At 34.7% G+C, this 25,716-nt stretch overlaps 2 protein-coding genes across 4 annotated transcripts in view; both read right to left on the reverse strand.

Annotated features, from left to right (window-relative positions):
• Positions 1-307, reverse strand: part of LOC136276202 (dentin sialophosphoprotein-like) — a 21,339-nt gene extending 21,032 nt beyond the window's left edge. Inside the window, exon 1 of the mRNA XM_066087526.1 lies at positions 300-307. Coding sequence (XP_065943598.1) covers positions 300-307 — 8 coding nt within the window. The remainder of the gene's footprint in view (positions 1-299) is intronic.
• Positions 308-6,760: 6,453 nt separating this feature from the next.
• On the reverse strand, positions 6,761-24,071 carry LOC105321801 (scavenger receptor class F member 2-like). 3 transcript variants are annotated; one of them, XM_066087383.1, is made up of 12 exons: positions 23,964-24,071; positions 15,359-15,464; positions 14,126-14,350; positions 12,672-12,926; positions 11,928-12,062; positions 11,590-11,727; positions 10,915-11,052; positions 10,543-10,680; positions 10,275-10,412; positions 8,500-9,280; positions 8,229-8,320; positions 6,761-8,124 (listed from the first exon to the last, which is right to left on the reverse strand). In XM_066087383.1, the coding sequence occupies exons 2-10, from the start codon at positions 15,441-15,443 to the stop codon at positions 9,225-9,227; spliced, it is 1,308 nt and encodes a 435-aa protein (XP_065943455.1). In that variant the 5' UTR covers positions 15,444-15,464; positions 23,964-24,071; the 3' UTR covers positions 6,761-8,124; positions 8,229-8,320; positions 8,500-9,224. The 3 variants fall into 3 exon arrangements, with proteins under 3 accessions (XP_065943455.1, XP_065943388.1, XP_065943507.1); XM_066087316.1 differs by lacking the exon at positions 23,964-24,071 and having other exon boundaries at positions 15,359-16,147; XM_066087435.1 differs by lacking the exons at positions 14,126-14,350; positions 23,964-24,071 and having other exon boundaries at positions 15,359-16,137.
• Positions 24,072-25,716: the final 1,645 nt, after the last annotated feature.

A 25,716-nucleotide genomic window follows, 5' to 3' on the forward strand; every position in this document is an offset into this window, starting at 1 on the left:
TATAAGAGTCAGGAAAAAATAAACATATGTCCGTACACCCACCGTTTCAATATATTCAAAGAAAATGAAAAACATCGACATTTGTTAAAGTATTTGTAAATGCTTTTTTTACGTAATGATTATTGATGCAAAATATGTGATGCCAAATAAGCTTTTTGAATACTAAAATTGCAATAATTAAAGTAATTTATTTCATTGCAAAAATCTTGTGTTAACAACCTTACATTCATTTCAGATTTATGAATATGTTTGTCTTGTTAAGGTGTTATTAAGGTGTTTAAGTATTATTTTATTTCTACCTCTTCATCTTGAATATCTTTTAGGCGCCAGTATTTAATATCAAAACTGTAATATCCAACATTAAGATTTATTTTTTTCTTACTTATATCAATGCACTTTTATATTTAAAAAAAAAGAGAGAATTATTTCTTTTGCAAAAGCCACTCAAACTCAGGATACTGTTAAATAGTGAAACAATGTTTTGTAACTCTTTTGAACTCTAATTTAACTCTAAAACAAAAATACAAACCAGAACAAGAGCAAACACAAACCTCTTTAAAAAACTACAGTAACCTAGTCTATGATGTTTTATTTGTATATTGATCATACATGTATAAACTTACTTCCAAAGGCAGATTTAAGACTAAATATATTAAAAGGTATATTAATTATTATTTTGTTGTTAGGGAAGCTTTGAATTCAGTATATTATCAACAATATCAACAAACAAGTATACATGTATATTGTGTTTTTCTGATTTTATTCAAAAACTCGGAATAGTGTATATATTTGCGAGACTCGCCCGGCAAATTTATAATTGAAGCAAAGAGGTTAGTAAAGAAAACTTACAGATGTCCTAATTGTCTCAGATGATTAGAACTGTATCTAAATTTCGAGATAAACCTTAAAAAGTATTTTTTTAAACTTATTGATAGCTAGCTATAACTGCTTTAAGTACAATGTAAAAAATTAACCGGATGAAACAAAATATGGCGATGCTATGTTGGAACAATTATAGAAACATGAATAATGCACTACTCTAATGAAAAATGCATGAAAATAATTTTATGCAAACATTGGTTATTTTTTCATATTAACGGCACAGTGGAATTTGTTCACCTGCCTCAATTCTAACTTCAATAAACACAAAATATTTTCTTACGCATGAACGTTTTGTTTTATGATAGGTCCATTTGCCATTGTGTTGATACATGTACATAGTTACAACATATTTCACGTGATGAATGTATGATATGTATCTCTTTATAATCTTTATTTCTGTATCTCCTCAGAATTGTAACATTCATTAAAATTGGCTTTGTGTTTAAATTATTCAAAACTTTCAAATAAACTTTGTACTTTTAAAACAGATTTGAAATAAATTATAATAGATAGCTTCATGTTAATGTTTCATAAACTTTAAAAACACATTATAACAACACAAGCGTTATTTGAAATGTAAACGTCTGGACTGAAAAAAACCTTTTAAAAATGTACTTTGAAAACTGAAGTTTGAAAGCACTAACGTTAGTAGTAGTGGAATCATAAGAATTCGCGTAGGCTCAATTTTGGTGGTACTCGTGGGAGGCCCCCACACAAGAATTTACATCATCGACGAAAACAAACTTAGAGAGTTTTCTTACTGAAAGTGGAAACCGACGCATCCACGAAATGACATCCCCAAGAATAAAAAAAAAGATCCACAAAAATTGGACACCATGAGCTTAAAGGATTCCAGTTTTTGTCTGAGGACTTAAATTATGTGAGCCGGGATTTATTCAATACGATAATGATGTTAACTTATGTCCTCTTAACAATAAGTCCATTTATGATGAAGGGGTATAAGCATACACTGTAAACGTATTGTATTTGGTGCGTACGCTATTTGGCGGAAATTAGTTTTCGAACAAGTTGGCGTGGATTTGAATTAGCGTATTCCTGAATATGACTTTTCTTATACATAGATGTATGGTATTTAGCGATGTATTTGATTTAGCGGAAGGCAACATTCCGCCAAAAGCGCTAAATAGAATACACAGCCAAATGTAGTACGTTTACAGTACGTTCTTTTTTCCGATTTTCCTAAATGTTACACCATTGGCCGAAAATTATTCATTCCGTCTTTACATTTGCAAGAAAGTTCTTCAGGTTTTTGTTTTGAGCTCATCTGAGCCAAAGGCTCAAGTGAGCTTTTCTGATTACAAATTTGTGCGGTGTCTGTCGTTGTCGTCGTTGTCGTCCTCGTCGTCGTTGTTGTAAACTTTTTACATTTTCATCGTCTTCTCAAAAACCACTGGGCAGATTTCAACCAAATTTGGCACAAAGCACCACTAGGTAAAGGGGATTCAAGTTTGTCAAATATAAGGACATGCCCTTTCTAAAGGGGAGATTAATTGAGAATTATTGAACATTTGTTGGTATTTTTCAAAATATTTTCTTCTCAGAAACTATTCGGCCTGAAAAGCTTAAACTTGTGTGGAGGCATCCTCAGGTAGTGTAGATTTAAGTTGGTTCAAATCGTGGTCCCCGGGGGAAGGTAGGGGCCACAAGAGGGGGATCAAGTTTTACATAGGAATATATAGAGAAACTCTTTAAAAATCTTCTTCTCAAAAACTATCAGGCCCGAAAAGCTCAAATTAAAATGGTAGTATTCTCAGATAGTGTAGATTCAAGTTTGTTCAAATCATGGTCCCCGGAATTAAGGTGGGGCCACGATAGGGGGATCAAGTTCTACATAGAAATATACAGAGAAAATCTTTAAAAATCTTCTTCTCAAAAACTATTAGGCCAGACAAGCTCAAATTAAAATGGAAGCATCCTTAGTAAGTGTAGATTCAGGTTTGTTCAAATCATGGTCCCTGTCGGTAGGGTATGGCCACAAGAGGGGGGTCAAGTTTTACAAAGGAATATGTAGAGTAATCTTTAAAAATCTTCTCAAAAACTATTAGGCCAGAAAAGCTCAAATTCAAATAGAAGCATCCTCAGGTAGTGTAGTTTAAATCATGGTCCCTGGGGGTAGGGTGGGGCCACAATGGGAGGATCAAGTTTTGAAAATCTTCTTCTCAAAATCTATTAGGCCAGGAAAGCTCAAATATGAGTGGAAGCATCCTCAGATAGTGTAGATTCAAGTGTGTGCAAATCATGGTCCCCGGGGGTAGGGTGGGTCCACAATTAAGGGAGGAATTTTTACATAGGAATACATAGAGAAAATCTTTAAATATATTCTGGGAAAGTTTTCGGTCCAGTGTGAAAGCACAGGTTATGCAGATTTAAGTTTGATGACACCATGATTCCCTAGAAAAAAAGTGGGGCCATGAAAGGGGGGGGGGGGTGGTTATAGGAATAGAGAAAAATCTTAGTACAACAACAAAAGGTGTTTGGAATTTATCAAAAAAAAGAAGTAGATGAAAATTGGCAGATTTTCATTTTTTTTTTAGCAATATCTACCGTACTTAGTTGTCAAGATATTTTGATACTGTGATGTTAATTTGATAAAAATTAAGGCAATTGTTGCTCAGGTGAGCGAGGTGGCCCCTGTGCCACTTGTTTGTTTTGTTTTTATTTTTTTTTTGTTCCATTTCTATTTTTCAATTAAGTGATTATTTTCGTTTAACAACTTTTTAAAAGTGTGCAAGTTTGAGTTTGCGGAAAATTAACAATAAGCTGAAGTTAAAACAGACGCTCGACAAGTATACATGCAGGTCAGACAAAAATGTCAGCAACTCGAAACAAGTGCACCGTATCCTTTGCCTCAACTGAAGTCACTTGGTTGTTTGATTGACAGACAAAAGACAGTATCATGAGATTGTGTTATACCACGTGATCTACATTTGATGTGCTCATTTAATTCCCATGAAAGATTGATTTTCGGAAATGGACCAATAATAATGGTGTTTTCTAACCCATCACCATTGCTCGGATATAGAAAATACACAAATCATTCCATAAACATCGTATACCATCGCGAATCATAAGTGATCGTATATTTATACAATGTTAAGGGAATACATTTTATTTGTATGGTATACATGCATGAAAAAGTAGTTCATGAAAATGGAAAGACAAAAATGTACGATTGCAACATTCTAAAACATAGCAACTGCAATATGTTGAATGATAAATAATTTATTCAAATACATTGGTCAAATTGTTTAGGTAATTGTTGATCTTTTTTTCTTATTTCAATCCCGAACATTTTCACACTATTACTAAAGTTTTTTCAATGTGACCAAGCATGATTATGAAAATCTAATATTATGAAAGTATTTTAAAGACAAACCTAAGCAGATTCTAGGCCAAATTTAAATCAATCTAAAATATCGAATCAAAGCTGATTTTGGACTTTTCTAAACTACAAGTACGATGTCTCAGACGATCTAAACTGGTATATAGATTGCCATGTGCGCAGCACTTAAGATATATTTAAGAGGAATAATAATAACTTTTGATATATTTAAAAAACAGTAATTTTGAAACATTTGTGCTAAAATCGTGTTTAAAACCCCTTAGAACCTTTGTTGCTATTGCTATTTGCAGACAGGCTATATATTCTTTATATCAATCATTTTTTACATATGTTGTACCCAAGTTATACTGTAAAATGAGAAAATATGGCGCACTACAAATTTTAGCGCCTTTGGCGCAACTGCCTCTAAGCGCTAAAATTAATAGTGCGCCAACGATTTTCCATATGTATTAAATTTCTTCAAGTTGCAAAACAATAACGTCAGTCATTTTTAAGGCTATATAGAAGTGTTCATTTAAATATCAGATGCTGTCGGTCTGTTTGTTTAAACAATTACACAGGTAAACGGTATGGGTTATCGGGTAATAATTGAATAATTAAATTGCCTAATCATGGATTAATTAATTCAGTTTTAATTGCTTTTTATTATCTCTCATCAGCACCTTGAAAACTGGGCTTCTTCCCATGCCACTTCCATTTAGCGCCTCGAGGTGAAAAAGTGATTAAGCGTGGCAATCGTTAACGCTGACATTACATGATTGATCATAATTTCTTTGATCTCCGATTAGTGGATAAAAAGATAACAAGACGATACCTATTTTTTTAATGTAAAATTACTGCGAAAAAGATGCTCTCATGTTGATCGAAACTAATGGTAAATGTAGCATTCGATTTCACTTTTAGTTTCGGGACTCTTCTAGTGTTATCCAAGTCGACACGTTATATTCAAAGTCCGGTAACTCAAATTTGTTTACCAACAAAAATTACACATCATCGCCAATAAAAAAGGTTTTCATATCTATCTACTGACGATTTACACAAAAGTAAGTGTATTGTTCTCAACGACAGTTTACCGTGCAAGCGAGATAAAATTCAAAGTCGTTTTATTCACGTACTTGAGTGAACACAGAACTAAATTTTGGGCATTATCGTTTATCAAACAACAACATTTTTTGTATTCTTTTTTAAAGAAAAGATGCATGCGCTAAAATATAATTGCGCTAATGTACCGGCACTTTCGTTTGCGCTAAAATACATGTGCGACAAATTTTCTCGTTTTACAGTATTGTTTTTTAACAATCATTCCCTTTTCTGATGACAATTTTTGTATATTTTCACTACAATTCATCAAAACAACAAACTTTAACGGTTGAACCCGCTTTTGTAGAATAATAACGGTGATTGTACTGTAAAAAAGGCTGGGTGGTCAACGCATTAACAAGATATACCTCAAATTTCAGCCATAATTTGTAAAGCTTAAACAGTTATTCGGTAAACAAAAATTCCACATAATTATGTTCTTAACTTCAAGTATTTTTACCTTATTTTATGCAGAGCACTTTTTTTTAAAGGAGGTCAGTTTCATAAAAAAGTTACCACTGCTATCCGTCCCTCATAACCATTACTGCGGTTTGTTGAACCGAATCCGATTAGATAGTCAAAAGTATCTTTTCTTTTTGTTTAATGTTTTGTTATTCAACACCGACAACAGTATTATATTTTTTACGAAAGAATTGTTTAAATTTTGTTTAAGAAGTATTTTCTTTACTGTAAATATATTAATCTTTCGTTTAAATGACATATTAGTATTTGTAGAGTGTCCACAAACCTTAAGAATAACAACTTTTTTTTACTAAAGTAAAACGCGTAAAACCACAAATAGTATGAAACTCCTATTTAAATAACAAAATTCACAAGTTAAAACAACAATTAACATTTTATCTTATTTATTTACAAAATAATAATAATAATAATAATAATAATAACAGTAATAATTTTAATTTATCTAAACACCTTTCAACATATACTCGACTGATCGGAGCTGATTGTTACGATTACACGGGGCAGTTAAATGGACGGTACTCCCACAGGCCGGTCACAAGTCTATAGCCATTTTACAGACAACACACATCGCATGGTAAAACAGTTCTTTGTCAGAAACCCCATGACTAATTACAGAAATTCCAGGGTATTCCTCCTCCTCCTCCAATTTCCCGGCGACTCTTTCCTCGCAAACGATACTTTTAATACTGTAACAAGCGAGCTCTGACGTCACATCACAAACAAAGCAGCCAAGTGTTATATGAAAACATACAATAGCTGATTATATTTGTATTTCAACAATGTTAATAATTAAATACGAAACTACCAGTGAAGATTTTTACAGCTTTCTAAAATATGTTTTGATAAGAACAGAACATTCAAATTAAAAAAAATCATACAGTTTTTTTTTAACTGGAATGAAGTTGACAAATGCAAACTTTAATAGAAAAATAAAACATAAACAGATCTGATTTTAAAAAAAACTTAATTGTAGTAAAATATTATATGTACATTCAGTGCTTTTAATAAAGATAATGTAATGATCAATTATATTAAAACCTTGTCACACAAAGTTGCCTTTTCACAGCGTATTAACAGCGTTGTAAAATTCATGGAATCGCCGAAGGATCGCAAACCAAATTCAGAAAACAAATGTTCAATTTTATCTGATATTTTTACGAATAAAATGCCACAGCGTCCTGACGAAGACTGAGGAGTTTCTACTGAACTCCCGCGGCGTGTAACTGTGTTTCCACAAATGTTTACTTGGCGATTGATTGTGGTCTCGCTGAGTATCCGTCAAGCGGTCTTTACACTTTACAACTGGTAAATGAATGATACAAATGTTTTTGTTTTATAAAATAAATTACATAGTAAATTGAAACATAACTAGAATCTAAATAATTTGTGAAAAAAAACGCATCCTAATAAACAGGTCTACAAAAAGAACCGTTATTAGTTGTTGGAAAAAATGTGAAAACATCAGAAAAAAGACATGAATTCGATCTACTCTTCCAATAGGTCTTGGAATATTCGCAAATTCTCCTTTTACACAGTCATCTACATGAATTTTAAAATTACTACATCGCTAGCTATTGTACAACAGTCGTTGTTCAAATTTTCGTAGTCTGGTTGACATTGCACTAGGAAACGTCAAGAGAGTGCAATGGACGAGGCAACAGCTCATTGGGGTCGCTGTGTGAACGTAGCAAAATGAAAACAACTCGTTCTAACGCTGTGGATGCGCAGCAATGGCGCGGTAGAGACGCAGTGACATCACAAATGACTCCGAATGGTCTTCGTGCAAGTGCAATCAACTTATCACTGCGTCTACACTGCAAATGGCTGCGTTCCTTGAGCGCGCCAACAGAGCTATTGTGGCGAGGTTGGAGACCTTATGGTGCAAATGAAGATGCTGTTGCTTTGTTAAGGCGCTGAAGGAGACTCTACTGCGTGTACTTCGGTGATCTACATTATTTAAGGATGCAGCGGTATCGCCATGAAGATGCAGCTCCGGTGTGACAGGGGTTTGATATGTTTTCTATACAGATTAACACTTTTTTGTACAATCATTCATTTTATTACGAGAATGTCATAAAAATGGGAAGTCTGCAAATGTTATTGATGGAACGTCGTTTTCAAAGATTATTTACAGCTATTCTTAAACTAATCATGATGAAAAAAATACAATGTAATGTCTACATCGATTAGGAAATATTCTGTGCGTTATTGCACAACCATATCTTTTTATTATTGCTTTAAAAAACTGCTACAGTTCACAGTTCAGTAGTTGTGTCCAAGTAAAGGCATTAATTCTTTAAGTACAAGATGGATTCCTAAATGAAAGGTAAAAGTTAAAACGTAAATAAAAAAACAAAAAGAAAAAAAAATAGAAGAGCATAAAATACGAAAGAACTTCGGTCATAAAAATATGTTTTACCTGCAAATGATTGGGGTGTACCTGACGGCGGTTAATACATTAAGCAGTCAGGTCTTTATTCCAGTTGACATTTCGAGAATGACATCCAGTTACTATTTAATACAACCATGTATTAAGTTCTATTTGACTTTAGAGAATAAAAAAATAAAATAAAAAAAATACAAAAAAAAAAAAAAAAAAAAAAAAAAAAAAAAGAACCACATATATGTCATCAGTAGCAGAAACATTTAAATTAATAAAAGAAAACATGTATTAATCATGAAATGCATACAATACAACACCACAAACACTCGTTGTTGTTCAAAAAGAACAAGCTGCCTCACTCCTTTTGTATGGTTTTGGTTTTTGTTAACGTCCACTTTTGTCTACTCCAAGTCTTCGAACTTTACTTCTTTCTTGCATTCCTTTTTGATTTAAAAAGATAGAGTTAAATATTTAAATTACAAGAAACACTTAAGACACAGTGCTCTTACTCACACATTTGCCCTCTCCATGCCCCGGTCAATGCATTTGGCCTTGCAACAGAAGACGCCCCGTATGATGATCGATGGCGACAACAATGTTAATTCAATTCTTTTTAGTCCTCTGTTTTTCTTCAGATGTTATCTGTTATTATCTGACCTCCATTGCCTTGTTTTATTCATAGACAAAAGACAGTGAAAGCTAAAATAAAGGTCAACAAGAAGATATCTATACTGCAGTAAGCACTCTCTGTATTTTTGGGAACACCTGTCACTGAATCTTCTAACGGGATGTTTGTAATAGTCATCTGACGGAATTCTTTCAATTACCGAAATTTTTTCTAGCTGCTGGAGCTCCATTTGTTCCGTCTTAAACATAGCAATAACTTAGTCCAACACTTTAACACATTTTATTTTTACAAAATAATACTACACAAAGTTTACACAAAGTGTCCTACAATATGTAGCAAATCGGATATGTTCACCATTTTCTGTCTTCTTCACGACATTAGACCCTATTAGCTGTTCTCTCCTCTCATGTCATATTCCTGTTCTGACAAGTAGTTGACATCCCCCCTTCCGATCCTATTCCTGTTTTGACAAATATTTTAATTGTAAAATATACTTAACTTTAGAGAAGAAAAAATCCATGACAAACAAATAGAAAATTAAAAGAGTCAACATACATTTAAACATACGTTTCAAAACAAACTTACATTAAGGTTAATTCATCAACATTGGGCGGCTTTTTTATTTCATTTATATTAAAGAAGCAACTTTAAAGTATAAACACACTTCTACGTGTTGGTTTGTTTGACATGCATTAGAACAGCCGGATTTGTAAAAATTCAACAAAATTACAATTTCAAAGGCAACACTATATGATATAAATTCGTTAAGCAGAGTGACTACTTACCCTGGTACCCTGAGTGCATTATTTCACGTTGTTTTACAGTAGTCGAATTTCTTTAACACCAACGCGATGACAGGGTTGTATTTCACATATATACACATTTTATATAACTATCAAATTCAATACTTATTTTTAAAGAAAAAAATATTACCTATAGATTAAGATTATAGGTGTGTAATTTTAAGAGAAAAACTGAAAAACATTACATATTCATACTTACTTGCGTTGCCATTTCTTCTCTCTTCAGAAATTAACTACGGCGAGTGTATATCTATTTTTACGCAAATTTGGTTTGTAATTTTCTTAAAAATACATATCTGTTTACTGTTATCTTGGCTAAGTTTGTTGTATTAAATAATTCTTTACTTATTTTACAAGAAAAATGTAAACACTAACCTATGAACAAATTGTTGGCGTCCGATGTACCCACATTAGTACAACTTGGTACACATTAAATGATCAACGTGGTCATTCGTTGGCACATTTTATAATTTATATGGGTTATTGTTACTTTGAAGTAAACTTGAAAATATACGATTTATAAGCCAAGCGTCATATTTCAAAACAAATGTCTTATGTAATGTTTTGAATACTATTTCGATAATTAAAAATCAATTATTAAATCTCTGATTACCATACCATGAATAAAAAATAAATAAATAGATTATGTACTTTTTTGACAGAAGTATCCTATCCAGCCAGGACGGCAGCCATAATCACACGAACCACTGACATCGTTACAGCCATCACAGGTGTAACTGTTGATACAAGTCTCAGAACAGTCTTGTCCAAAATATCCAACGGGGCAATCTGAAATGAATCGAATGTGTTATATAATTAGTATTAATCCCTACCTACTAAATCAATCTACTTACGTGTGAAATACATGTATTATATATCTATTTTGTCTATGCTATAAATTTAATACAAATCTACACACGAGTTTTACACAAGTCCCCTTGATAGTCAGCATCACATCCAGTCAAACACGTCCCATTAATATTGGAACAATGGTCTACGTCACGACAATGTCCACATGTTTCATTGCATTCAGAACCATACGACCCTCTGTCACATGCTGCGAAAAAAATGTTCAATCTCACAAGATTAATGTGTTAAGAAATGCTATTCAATTTAAGTGTTTTAAAATCAATTTAACATAAGCACGTTTAGACATCAGATGTATTCAGAAAACTTATAGTGTTGATCTAGAAATCAGATTACACGGTAACATTAATATCATTATTATGATAATGTAATGATAGCTATATTTTTCTTTATTTAAATGTATATCATACGACAAAACACTTACATGTTTTACACAAGTCTCCTTGATAACCAGGATCACATCCCGTCAGACACGATCCATTGATGTTGGAACACTGGTATCTGTCACGACAATGTCCACATGTTTCTTTGCAGTCGTAGCCATACGACCCTTTGTCACAAGCTTAAAAATGAAATCAGTATTAATACAGTTTTCTAATGTGAAGTTAAAGAGTTTTTAAACTTAAAACATATCGTGTTGTACAACTTCGTTAATTTATTAAAACGATAATCTCATCCAAATAGCTAGGACATGTCAAATTGACAGAATCATTTAATCAATTTATTTTTAAAAAATGGAGGCACCTGGTCCCTTTTTCTGGACATAAAAAGATAATTGCATGAAATGGAAATAAACAGAACAAAAGCTTCCACTTTAGCTTTAACTATTAAAACAACTATACACATTTTTTTTCAAAGTTTTGAAATGTGTAGGTCGTGAGTTAAATAGCTCTATGTAAATAAATCGACATGATAATTCTTATGTGATTTCAATATCATTCTGACCTTAAAAGCACTTAATATCAGTATGATATGTGGTGAGATCGCCTATGAAGTTGACAATAGTACATCATATGTTTAGTTCCTGCTAAGCTCTCTTTATCAGTCTACTACTCCTTAAAACACATCTGTTAATGTGTTGATCTATCTTCACACTTACCAGTTTTACACAAGTCTCCTTTAAAAGCAGCATTACACCCAGTTAAGCAAGTCCCATTGTTGATGGAGCACTGGTTTACGTCACGGCAGTGTCCACATGTTTCTTTGCAACCAGCACCATACGTTCCCCTTTCACAAGCTATCGATACAAACCAATTTTATATTGAACATGATCAACCTGACCTTTTTTTATTTTACAAATTTACTGTATTCTTACCCAGACTGTAAAAACAAACACAAAGATTTTTAATATGATGTAGTTATGTTCATTAGAATGTAACTGTAGCTATACGACATCTTAATCCATTTTTCCGTAAAATTTCAGATTTGTAGCCTTACTGATTTCACATCGGTGACCTTTGTATCCAGGTTTACAGCCCTGACAGGTGCCCGTCTCTATGTGACAGTACTGACAGTTGACGTCTGGACAGGGAACGGAACAGTTGGACCCAAAATATCCGGTAGCAGGACATCCTTCAATTTTTGCAATGGTACTGACTTAGTTATACTTCTAAAAAGTTCTTAATTACTTCATGAGTAGAATGGCATACTTTGCTTATGCATAACTAGGCATGTGTTTCATCATGGTAATTTAATAATGCATATGCATCGAGTACTAATTATCTATGTTGATATGGTTCATGTTAAACTTTTATGTAGCAATGAGTGAGGACACTATTGGGGAAAACACAATCATCATATGTAAATGGCATCATTGTCAAATTTATCTACAATTAAATCAAATTGTTTGAAATAATGGTAATTGTAGCATGAAAATTAACACGCTTATATAGATCAAAAACACAGCATACAAGTCACATACTAAAGTTAGTCAATTTAAAAGATGTTGGCAGAACCACGGTACCGTGTACTATGTTTTAATTACTTGATAATGATGAAATTATGTAGTACAGATTCAAAATATTATATATTTTGTAAAAATACAGTACTTTTAAAATTATTTTACATCAAACTGATCATGTTGATTGCTTCTAGCTATCAATACCGGTATATCATTATTGCCGATCATTCCTTTAAAAGGAATACTTGTTACATATTGCATCGAAGATAAAGTACACCCACCGTACACCTCCACTTCACAGAGGCCACTATGGACATAATTAGAGTAATAGTCAGGATAGGTAACTCCTGGTAGTCTCTCGTTGTAGTATATGACGAACTGTCCATGTACAGGACAGGTGGTGGTGAAGACAGCAGGTATGGTGTCTAGTGTAAAGTTGTCGTCCTTGTAACACAGTGTTCCCTGTAGTCTGTCTGTTGTATTGGAGACGTACACAGAGAATCCAAGGAAATACTTAGTGCGCCAATTAGAAGGACCTGTATCGTCATAATAAGAAAATTAATATGAAGGCCATAAGAAGTTAGTTAGATAAAAAAAAAAGAGAACCAATAAATGATTCTCAACATGTAATGGTCAACAAATATATATGGATGACATTAAATGTATTAACGCACAAATGAAGCGGGCATGTAGACATAATTCATGTCAAATAAATAGTGGTGATGTCAGTACATAGTAGATAACAATGTTTTACAACAGTGTATATCTATGTAGATAGGTATTTTGTTAAAGGGCCAACAATGAAACAAAAATAAACCGTATATACAAACAAAATAGCTTCGTTAGTGTATTCATGCCAATAATACAAAAGTTCACTTGCTGCCCCTACATCCTATATACTGTAGAAGGGATTCACCTGATAGTTCTGTCTAGTTGAAAAGTGTGCTGTCGCCTAAACTTATGGTAGCGTTAGTGAATACCTGAACGTTTGCAAGTGTGTGAGCGGAAGGGGGGGGGGGGGGGTGACAGAGTTCCTTTCACCCGTGTTGACACAGTTCGTGTTGAGTTGTCGTCAGATCCTGGTTAAGGAGTGGGCAGACACAGTATCTATCTTTTTTACAGGGCATTAAGGATTCACGATTAAAAAAAATCACATCTCAAAATAAAACGCATATTTCAACTAAAGGTTTCCTTATCGTGCCAACACCGACCGCGACGCTTGGCCCTATGTAATGACACACAGTCACGATTTGTCTCTGGAGCTTTCATTTATTTAATACTTTGTGCAACCATACATTTTATAATGTTAATCTCCAATATGTTCACTCTTTTAATAAAAAATAAGCAATATTACAAAGTTTCTGTAATAAACGTTGTTATTAAACGCCTTATTCATAACTGTTTTGTTATTTAAATTTTGTTCACCAGTTGATAGGGGTTTAACTTCACATACATTTTTTGCAAAAAAATTCTTCCACGGAACAAAACACTGGTAAACTTGCTACTTTGTTTTGTATTCTGGAAAAAAAAAATCGGAAATAGTTCCCTACTCAGTCTCATTATAAATAAAATCAACGGAATTTATGTTTACATGAGATGATCGAAAAAATGTGACTATATCCCATTGATATATTATACCTGCCCCATAAACAGTTTCATAACAAATAATATCAACAACGGAATCTAGGTTTAACAGAACCTTATCAATAACGAGAATCAGTAAATGTGACTATACCCCATGGTTTATTGTTCGTCCTGAAGTAGATGGTGATGTGGTGGATGCTGTGGATGGTGGTCAAGTTCACCCACCAGGTGGCGGTTTGTCTCCTATCTGATATAGCACATTGACCTCCACCACCACTCAGGTCTGATTTATGTCCATCTACAGCGTTACTGGCGTCATATTTGTCACCTGATCCAGAGTACTGTTGGTATGCTGGTTTGTTGAGGGCGACATTAACTGTGAAGATAAACACACATGTTCTAACAACATTACTATCGTGATGATGTTAACTCGTGGTTCGAATAGCTTATAATACATGTATGCATGTATTGAACATTCAAATGCAGTTGTTAAAACGATTTGAAAGTATTAATTTTCTCTAGCGAAACCTTTAAATATATAAAAATCAAATGTAGTTCAATCGATAAACGAACTTAAGTAACTAAGGTTATAAATATTATGAATAAAAATTTCATATCTAATAGAATAACATTGAAGTTAGAAAAAAAATCGTATGGAAATATTAATTTATAATATAAATTGTGTGTAATGTGTATATATCAAAATTTAATATAATAAACCATTAGTGTCTCAAGATTGAACAGTTTAAACAGTGCGTAGAAGATGAGACAGCATAAGGTTAGAGACTGGAAAAAGAAGAACACCTCCCCCCCCCCCCCGGGAAGACACGTGTACTATCAAACACATACACGAAATGAAATTCAGTTGATTAAACGCTTTAAAAATATTTTTTTCTAGTAAGTCTGTATTTAATTCAAATGTAATACAATCAGGGAAAGTACTTACACATAAAATATAAAAGTTGCCGCATTAAGTCATGAATCATGGTAGGTGCCAGCACGATAAAGAACCCTTACTTATCATTGTTCCTAACTACCGAACCATTGACCTTTTTCCAGCATCAAGTGACATTAGAAACTTGATATTTCCTTTTTCAATATACTAGTATTTCTTTGAAGTACGTTATGTATGTAGCCTTTAAAATACTTGTAGTTAATATGTAAATACTCTTTGAGTGTGGAGATTGGTTTTATAATGTAGTATTGCTACTGTTATTTTAACAATAATTTCTGGGAAATTCAATAAAATGCTCTTATTTTTTTTTTACATTTTATTCTTTTAAATTATTAACTAATGGTTTGGTTCAGTCCTTGTAAAGTATCCCAAAACAAACTAATTTGGAAAATATCATGATATTTAGAAATGTACATAAAGTGGACTCACCGTACGCCTGGGATACTGTCAGCAGACAGAACAACACAGTGAGGACATCGTGGGGATACACAGAGTCTCCGGACAGGGACACCATGATGTTGTCAATCTGGTCAAACTATATAACTCTATGAGTATAGATTTGTATGCCTTACAGAAATAACAAAGCAAATGTAAAGTATACATTCGTCTGAGAAGACATATGTAGACAGGCTGTATATGTATTTGCTTAGATGTTTAAGTAGAAGAGGGGTGTGTGAGTGGCAAGTGAAGGCGGAGACTCAATGATCACGTGACGAGGAAGTAACACAAGAAATATTATGAGCTTAGTTCGATGTTCAATGACTAGCTGTCAATCATTATTAAAACAAGTAAACCTTTATGAGATTTTTTCTTCATTTGAAAATGTTAAAGCAATATAGTCTAATATAATATTATGGTACAATACACACATGTATATGTATGAAAGGCTGTTGATGTAGTCGAGTTACTGCACACGTACGTTACTCGGTCTGTGTTTGTATTATTCCTATCATAATGTTCACCTTACTTTTCTGTTTAAGGTCACATTAAACGATACCTTGAGTATGCTGAGTGATATTCTTTGAAATCATTTAATTTCATGGGGGCCAAATTTCGTGGATTATTGGGGTTTATTTTTTTTGCTTATTCATGGGTATGTAATTTCGTGGATGCGTCAATTTTCAGTTTCAGTAAAATAGGTAACTTTTTTTGAATTTGTTTTCGTTGAGGATGTAAACTCATGGGGGAGGGATACCAACGAAAACCTTGAAAATTGAGCCTTCATGAATTTAAATTATTCCACAGTATAGAAATAGATTCATGACTGCATAATTCAAGAAAATAATTTACATTAAGGGAGGGTTACGCTGATGAAAACAAACTGTGTTTAAAATATACACGAGTTTGCATTGTGTAAGCGTGTATAGGTAACTTCGCCAAATAGAAACGAGTTGGCCAATCATACAGTTTGTACACCAGCGGCATGTATTGTTTATACATAATGACATAACGTGCTGATCTTTAGAGCGCTAAAGTAATGCATCTAACATTATATTTTAGAATGTGATGCAATATCACAAGTCCGGAACAAGCTTATAGACAAACATGTTTCGGCTAGACCAAGTGTGCTAAAATTTTCGTACCCTATGGCAGCATGCAACATGAAATTGTTGAGAAAATTGTGTGTGTTTATAAGAAAGATATACGATGTAGTGTCGTCTATGAGGTTCATTTTGTATAATTTTTCCCAACTTTATAACCCTTATATTTATATATGTTTACCTCTGACCATGTCTTTTTGTATATTTTAATGTTATTTTTGTCCTCATGTACCATATGTTTGAAATAGTTTTTAACGAATAAATGAACTGAAATGAACTGCAAAAGTGAAACAATTTTATTAGTGAGACTTAAAACAGTAACACATAACATGTTTAATATTGTCGTAGTATGTTTTCTTTTTCCTTACAAAATATATTTTCCATCTATCATTCTTTGCCTTTTAGCGTTGCCATGTTTTAGTTAAAGAAAACAAAATTCATATCGATTATTATAAATCAATGGCTGAAATATCTGGGACACAGGTGCGTGCAGGAACAATGTACACAAACCATAATTAACTAGTCAAGACATGAATCTCATTATTCTTTTTAATAGATAATAAAACTCTTTTGATTCATACTTAATTTAGTAAACTTGAAATCCAACATGTATTAAGGGTAATTCCAAGTGAAAAATTATCAAACTTCATAAAACATAACACAAAGGACGTGTTATTACACGTGAGTGCACAATATTCAATTGTTTGTAATAAACAACAATTCACATTAAAGGGTATTTCACAGAAGTCCATTAAAAAACAATGGGCGGTGCCTTTTAAGAATACCAAGAAAAGTGTGATATCGACGTTGTTTTTCCTAAAGTCACTCTCATTGCAGGCACATAGCATCGTTTTTGAAAATTGGGGAGGGGCAAAATCATCTAAAAAAAATTGACAAGCAAAAAAAAACAAAACAAAAAAAAACACAAACAAACAAACAAACAAAAAAGGAGTGAGTTTTAAAGATCATGAAAATCATCCGGGGGTTTGGGGTTGGGTAGGGAGGGGATGGGGGGCAGAGCATATCTATAACTTCATATAACAATAATCTTGTAGTTAGTTTCCATCTTTTCAATTCAGTTTTATACATCCTCTCGCAAAACGTGGGAAGCCGACTCAATTTTAATTCACTTTATTTACATCTTATAAAACACAATGTTTCCTGCGAGAAAGAGTGGGGGAGGGGGTGTGCTGGCCCTACCCCCCCCCCCCCCACCCTCCTCTGATGTTACGTCCCTTCATTGAGATGATGCAACTTGTTTGTCTCTAAAAATAGATTAAACAGTTTTGTCCAGTGGCTCTGGTTATTTAGTAAGCAGTTAAAAACTATATTACCATGATATTTGGCGATTTAGTTCCATCTTCTTACATGTATTTTACAAGGGAATCAATAAAAATACATATATTGAATTATTATATTCCACGAGAACAATTGGTTTGTATAACAACATTTAAAAGATTGAAATACCGATACAAGCACACGATAAACAGATGTTTACTCTCACCATCTTATTAAATGAGAGAAATGCGCACTCTTGGCAGTAATTAGCCGTTAAATAATGTAACTTTTAATTTGTGTGATGCGAGTATGAACAATATTTTGATGCAAATGACAACATCCGTAGAACAGTAATATGCTATTTATTTATTGGACGTTGAATTTAAATATATATCTATTATCAGCACTGTCACAAATCGTTATTTCATATATTGTTTTCTAATTATGTAAAAACAATATACAGGTTTTCTCATAACTGAAGCATATCTCTATCTCATTCTCTCTTTCCCATAACTGAAGCAGCTCTCTCTCTCTCTCTCATTAGATTAAACAACTCCTAACACCTACTATAAAGTAATGATTGAAAAAGCACCGAAAACGTTTCTTCAGCACACTTTCTTTTATTGAACGTTATATATTTATCGATATCTTAGACGCGGGTGTGTTAACAAACCATGATTAACTAGAAAAGATATTAATTCCATTATTATTATTTAATTGATTATAACATTCTTGATTCCTACTACGCTTAGTAAACTTTGAAACTAAAATGTATCAACAGTCATTCCAAGTGCAAAGTTATTGAACTTCATAACAGAGAACACAAAGGACGTGTTATTACACTTTAACGTAAACATTCACATTAAAGGGAATTTGACAGAAGTGCATTAAAGAAACAATGCTTGACACATAGTTTGGGCGATGTGTTTTAAGAATACCAAGAAAAGTGTGACATCGGCGTTGTTCTTCTTAAAGTCACTCTCATCTCATTGCAGGCACATAGCATTGTTTTTGAGAGATTGGGAGGGGCAAAATTATTTTAAAAAAAAAGAAAAAAAATTGACAAGCAAACAAAAAGGGGGTGGGGTTTCAAGAACATTAACATCATCCGGGGAGGTTGGGGTGGGGTAGGGGGGAGCAGAGCATATCTTTAACTACATATAACAATAATATTGCTGTTAGTTCCCTTCCTTTCAATTCAATTTCATACATCAACCCACCTCCAAAAAAAAAAAACAAGTGGGAGGCCGACTCCATTTTAATTCACTTTTTTACATCTTAAATAAAACACAATGTTTGCTGACAGAAAGAGTGGGAGGAGGCAGATCGTTAATCGTTATGTCGTACATGTATATTGTTTTCTAGTTATGTCAAAAATATACAGTTTTTCCCATAAATGAAGCAGGTTCTCTCTCTCTCTCTCTCTCTCTCTCTCTCTCTCTCTCTCTCTCTCTCTCTCTCTTATTTAATTAAACAACTCCTAACACTCACTATAAACTAATGATTAAAAAATCACCGAAGACGTTTCTTCAGCACAGTTTTATTGAACGTTAGATATCTATCGATATCTTAGACGCGGGTATGTTAATAAACAACAAACACAAACCATAATTTACTAGACAAGATATTAATTTCATTCTTTTTATTTAATTGATAACAACATTCTTTTGAATCCTACTCCGTTTAGTAAACTTGAAATCCTCAATGTATTAGGAGTCTTTCCAAGTGTAAAATAATTGAACTTCATAAAACAGAACACAAAGGACGTGTTATGACATGTTTATCTACATTGAACAGACGGAAACAACTGGTGGAGAAGAAATTCCCGCTAAAACTGAGTCAAGCATATGTGAAATAGATGTTTATTGTCATCATAGCTCTTTCTACAAAAGAAAAACAAAACCTGCATTGTTCATTTTACTTCCGAGGTTTTACTTGAAAATACTATCTTCTCTCGACGCTTTTCTGTTTCTTAGTTAATTAAGGAATATTTTACATAAGTGTTTAAAAGAAAGCACGCTTGACAAATTAATTGGACGTTGTGTATTAGGTACATGTATACTAGTTAAATGTTTAAAAGAAAGAATGTTTGACTAATTCTTGTAACGGTGTGTATTTGATACATGTATACTAGTTAAGTGTTTAAAAGAAAGAATGCTTGACAAATTATTGGGACTGTGTCAGGCACGTAATATCGTTTTTGAAAATGTGTGTGGGGAGGGGGGGGGGGGTCGCAGATTCATCCAAGAAAATATTGACAAGCAAAGAAAAAAAACAATAAAAAGGAAAAAAAAGGGGGGGGGGGGTAGTAGTATACCCTTGACTTCAATTTCATTGATTATTTCCTTATTTTCTATTCAATTTTCTACATGGTCCCATAAAAGTGGGGGGGGGGGGAGGAAGGGGGCAACTCCATGTTAATTCTATGTTAATTAAATTTGTGGTATGTATATTTAAGAAAAATCTTTGCTGCGCAAAAAAGTGGGGGGCAGGTCCCCCTGATGCTATGTGTCTGCTATGTTTTTGGGTGCGTATTAGGTGCATTTGTACTAACTACTGTTTTTAAAAATTATGTTCAAGTCCTAAGATGATGAAGTAAAACTCTATTTACAGGATGAAAGGCGATTTTGTTCCTACTTCCCCACTCTCATATATTAAACGTAGAAGTCATCTTCGGTTTGTAATTATCAAATTCCACACGAACAATTGGTTTGAAAAACAACATTGAAAGATAAAAATGATGGAAGCACAAATTAAACAGACGTTTACTATCATCATTTGTTCTCTCCAAGATAACATCAGTTTCCGGTTTTTACTCCCGAGGCTTCATTACAAATATTTCCTATTTCAACACCTTTTATTTTTTATAAGTATAATATACTGATTTAAAAATACTACACAAACATACATTTAAATGATAGTTTTATATAGAAACATGAGGAAGGAATCATGAGAAATAGTTGAGAATGTGAATGTCAAAGCTTTCATGTAGAATCACACATAAGGGGACCGTGATGGGTGTAACACAGGGGACGTTAATTTAAAGCGGTGAAAGTAGATCATTGGGTATTCAAAGACTTATTATGTTTAATTAATATCGATTTATATAACCAAAAATATCGTATGGAAGACAGTGAGTATTGATAAGCTACCTGTAGTAATATGGGAGTTAAGAATTTTTTGGAAAAGATCAAACACTTCGACCATATGCAGGTGGGGTAGGCGCAACGCATTTTTTTATTTAGGGAATTGTATTAAAAATGTCGATTCCTAGTGCAGAACGTCCAAGTTTTTTCGTCTAAAACCATTCCAAGTGAATAGAAATTCTACATTTATGAAATAAAACCATCTCCAATGTATGAATTGGGGAATGTTTAATCGAAAACCCGATGTTGCGTAGGGGGCTGTGATCTTGTAGCAAAGGGGGACTGTGACTATATTTCATATAACAAAATCCACATTTAATATAGCAATGAACATGTGGTTACTGGGTTCTATATGTATACAGCGTATCCCCCCCCCCCCTTTTTGGGGTTTTTCTTTTGGATCCTTTTTTGAAATGTCGATATTCTTTTATTCCTTTTATTATAAAAACCATGATAAATGATAAATAAAGATTGATGAATAAGGCGTTTGTAAACTGCCTATATGAGAATACATAAGAGACTGTAAAATTAAGATATTAACAAATCTCAAAATTTCTCTCTTAATTATTGACAACAATGAATACTTACCATAACATCGATTTATAACCGTTAACTATGTTAAATATTTCGAAATATTGATTTACACTTGCGTATGCGTGTCAAAACCTGTTATAAGGAATTTCGGGCAAAAGAAAAGAAATTCTCTGGGCAGTCAATAACTCTCTATCACCCCCATGTCGTTCAGGAAATCTAGGGGGTCTCTGAAAACTCGTTTCTCTTCGTTATTTTCTCTGCACTACATCATCTGCTAGTATAAACACGGCGGTCATTTTTATCTGTTTACGTGCACGTAGATCAATTAAGAGTGCCCATGGTTGCTCATAGACTAAAAAACAACTTCCATCGTAATTTGCAACTGACAACTTTAAGTGAAACGCACTTACGCGCTACGTTCACGTTTACGTTTACGATCTACGATACGTTAGTGAAACAGTCGCTTGGTATGATATAGGACCGACGATATCCAAAAAAGGCATTCGCTGCTTAAAAGAATCATTTCAAAAATGTGATGGTGACACTGCCCTGGTCCCCTCACCCCCCCCCCCCCCCAACACACACACACACACAAGGTTTAAAAAAAATACATCCCCATATAAGAAAGGATATATGATAGGGGCGATACAATAACAGATAGATATGTTTACAATTACGATCTTCTCCACTTTACTCCTATATCTTCCATTAAAGAATTGAGATTGATAAAATATAAGATTAAATGATTATGGCAAATGTATTTAACGATGAATTTGAGACAAAATTTATGTTAATTCCACCTTTATTTAACAAACAATTGACTTATTAGGGTCTTCCGTTTTGAAATCACATCTCGAGAGAGAGCGTCCGAATTAAGATGCCTTTTGCCCGGCCGGTGGATGATTGTCATGTCATACTGACTGAGTTCCATAACCCGGTCCCCCCATTGCTCTAAACTCTCATCGGACCCCTTGGTCATGGCGTTAAACTCTACCTGAGAGGCAGCTTGAAGTGTGCCCTTCCCAAACCGCTGCTCAAAGCGCAAAGCTAATTCCCAAAAGCTCATTTCTTCCCCCCCCCCCTGCGAGGAGAGGATATGAAAGTACTTTAACGCAGAGCCTCCAACTGACACACTTAGGGCCAACAAACTGTCGTCATCTGTCCACCCGTAGTACCTCGCTAAGGTTCGGAACTTGGCGTAAAAGAACCCCCAATCTAAACTACCATTGTCCCGTAGACTTTTGGTCTCGGCTGAGATGTTTCGCCCTGACCGCCCCCAACTACTGCTGGAGGTTGAGACGCTTCTCTCCGGCCTTCCTGGGGTCCCCAATGACATGTTCTCCCTAACTAATGGGTAAGCAGACCTAACTTGACTATCAACTGTGACACTCCGTGGTGCCGGAGTACTGAAAGTGACAATGTACCCCTGCCCCAGGGATGAGTGCGAGTGGCTATTGGTTCCAGAGGGCTCTGAACAAGAATGCATACCCCCCCCCCCCCCTGTGAGATGACAGATTCTCCATACCCATACCCACTTGGCTCAACACCTGGCCGCTGCCCCTCAACCTGCCCCTGCCCAGGAGAACCACCCCCATGAGGGCCACCCTCCCCCATGCTACCTGGTGTCGCCCGGGCAGTGCCCACAGTGTTTTCAGCCCTGGGAACGCTAGTATCCACTGGGGGTGCCCAGTGTCTACACTCCCCTGGCTCACAGACCGCGAGCTCACTCCTGCCTCTGGCAGCAGGTTCTATTGTGCTTTATCCCTCGGACTTGATCCCTGAGAGCGAGTTCCCCCCAAGGACCCTGACATCCCCACCAACAGTTGCGTAATCTGGGCTAACTGGGATTCTATAGCTCCAACCCGTGCCTGCAATTCAGACACAACTTGGTCCCCCCGGGCAGACTCTCTTGCTTTAGGTCTGGCCATAATTACAGGGTCCCTTTGTCCTGCTCCAACATTACCCTGTTCTCCCTCAGCTGTCCCAAATACATTTGCTTCCCTTACAGCCCCACCTCTGTTCACCTCCCTAGTAAGGGACACGTCTACTTCCCCTACCACAGTGCTATCCTCAACTGTCCGGGCCTGAGGAGTACTGTAAACCGGTGGCCTAAATGGGGTCACAAATCCGAACAGCTGGTCAAATCTGTCAGGTACAGGGCCCCCCATGGCATCCATATCCCTTCCCTGGGCCCCAGCTTAGCCAGCCGGCTTAGCTCCTTGCCCCCCGGGACACCCATGCCACTCCTTTTCCAGGAACCGCCCCTACCTAACCCAATTTTCCCCCACAACCAATATCAACAAATGTATGATTCACAGCTTCACAGCTAGTCACCGCTGTTGCCTAGCACGGCTATTTACATAAGCAAAAATACAATTTAACTTTACAAAAAATTAAACATTTCATATAATTTACAGAAGTAAACACATGGCCGAACCCCGCGGTGTCCCTTAGGCACAAGCCATAGGTGCAACAAACCAACAAATCAATTATGTATAAAATAATATGTTCTGGTGATTAAAGACAATGACTTACACTATCTGATTATCTCTGGTGGCTGCGCGTGGCGAACTCCACGATGTTCCCAGAAAACGACAAAAACCTGCGAACTCAGGACGTCGAGCCCGACACAAAAACAAAAAAAGAAATACCTCCCCCCCCCCCCCCCAACACACTACAACACCTCGAGTACACCTGTTCAGACGTCCAAATATACACAGTTAGTTGTAAATTACAATGGCACCTAACAAGAAAGACAATAACACCTCTTGTGTATAGAACCCAGATGAAAGGCAATGTTGTGTATTTGATCAGCTTCCGTACACGTGTATCGCACGAGTGATTTTTGTTCATGTGAATCATGACGTCATTACCAGCTATGCGGGAAATAAAGTTGAAAGTTGCTGTTATTTTATGAAATGCAGGTAAATTTTTAGTACACGTACAATGCTTGAATATAATTTAAAAGAGTGTGTACATGTATGTATCTATAATCTATAATATTAAAGTGATTTTTTTTGTTTATTTATTGCTACATTAATAGCTGAAGTACTAATCATACAAGTCACCGGTAATATGGGGTTATTTACTACAGCACATCCACATGTATTTAAAAATAACATGACCTGAAATATTTTCATTTCTCATTTTTAATTGGTTTAAAGTAAAGCTCTAAATTAATTAATAAATCAGAAAGTGTTTTCAGATAACAGAAAATAAGACGTTTAAGCTCCACACATTTTAATAGGACCGTCAGTTACAACATCACGTGTTTAGAAAAAAAAACCGATGAATTAAATTGATTTGCATTTTGATTATATATCAATTGACTAATACATATACTTGGTGAATTTATTTCAATTTATTAAACAACAAATGAATTAAAAGGTACCCATTTACGTCGAGTTTTCAGATCACCAAAAATTAACTTTACTTTGAAAGCCCCTACAATTTCCAGGGTCCGTGCAACTTAAGTCGACTTTTTTTTTTTAAATATGAAAAGGATATATATGTTTCAACCCTTTTTTAGCCATTATTTATTTATTTCTAAACATACACTATTTCAATCAACGTCTCAGAAAAACGATATCCACGGAGTTACATGGGCGGCCACGGTGCGACACGGTGTTTTTTATTGAATTTTCCAATACACATACACTGTGTCACACCGTGTACACGGTGCGACACATACCGTTTTCCACCGTGTTTTTTACAAGGTGGGTGTCGGGATACTCGTGACCTGAACTGTATCTTTGTTGAAATATTAAGAACTTTACAATAAGTGTTAAACATTTTTAGAGTGGTATAGACTAATTTTGTCCCTGTCTACATGCAACTGTATCTATGAGCTGCATATGTACTTCCCTTAAACCAAACCCTTTCTCAGTCATTTACCTATTTTCGTCCCTATCAGCTAGGCGTTCCTCTCTATCACAAGCTTAGCTTACTATCGTAAGTTTCTATTCATCTTTTCTCTCTGTTCTCGCTGCCTTTATCCAGGTTCTAGCAGCATCTCTCTCAGCCTATATCATGAGCCAAGCTTACTACAGTATGACCCCTCTCATCTGTTTTCAGTGTTCTCGCTGTTTAAGTCCTAATAGTATTTCTTTCAGCAAGCATTGCCCCCTGCTCGAATTATTCCGCACCTTAATTATTGACGCTATTTTTGATATGTTTGGTCATCCATTCTGGCATTTGCGACGTTGTGAAAAAAATTACACTCAAACATACACAAACAAAATGTGATAAAAAAAAGAATTAACATTCCTCGGTAGGAAAAAAATGTTGA

The sequence above is a fragment of the Magallana gigas genome, chromosome 1, assembly GCF_963853765.1.
Source record: "Magallana gigas chromosome 1, xbMagGiga1.1, whole genome shotgun sequence".
NCBI classification, from domain to species: domain Eukaryota; kingdom Metazoa; phylum Mollusca; class Bivalvia; order Ostreida; family Ostreidae; genus Magallana; species Magallana gigas.

What these genes read in the sequence shown, in the direction of transcription:
- LOC105321801 (XM_066087383.1), bottom strand. Translation starts at nt 15,443, where the DNA reads ATGGTGTCCCTGTCCGGAGACTCTGTGTATCCCCACGATGTCCTCACT. An exon ending in CTGTGAAGTGGAGGTGTACG is followed by an intron (nt 12,063 to 12,671) that starts GTGGGTGTACTT and finishes CAAAAATTGAAG; the next exon opens with GATGTCCTGCTACCGGATAT. An exon ending in AGGGGACTTGTGTAAAACTC is followed by an intron (nt 10,413 to 10,542) that starts GTGTGTAGATTT and finishes GATTCATTTCAG; the next exon opens with ATTGCCCCGTTGGATATTTT.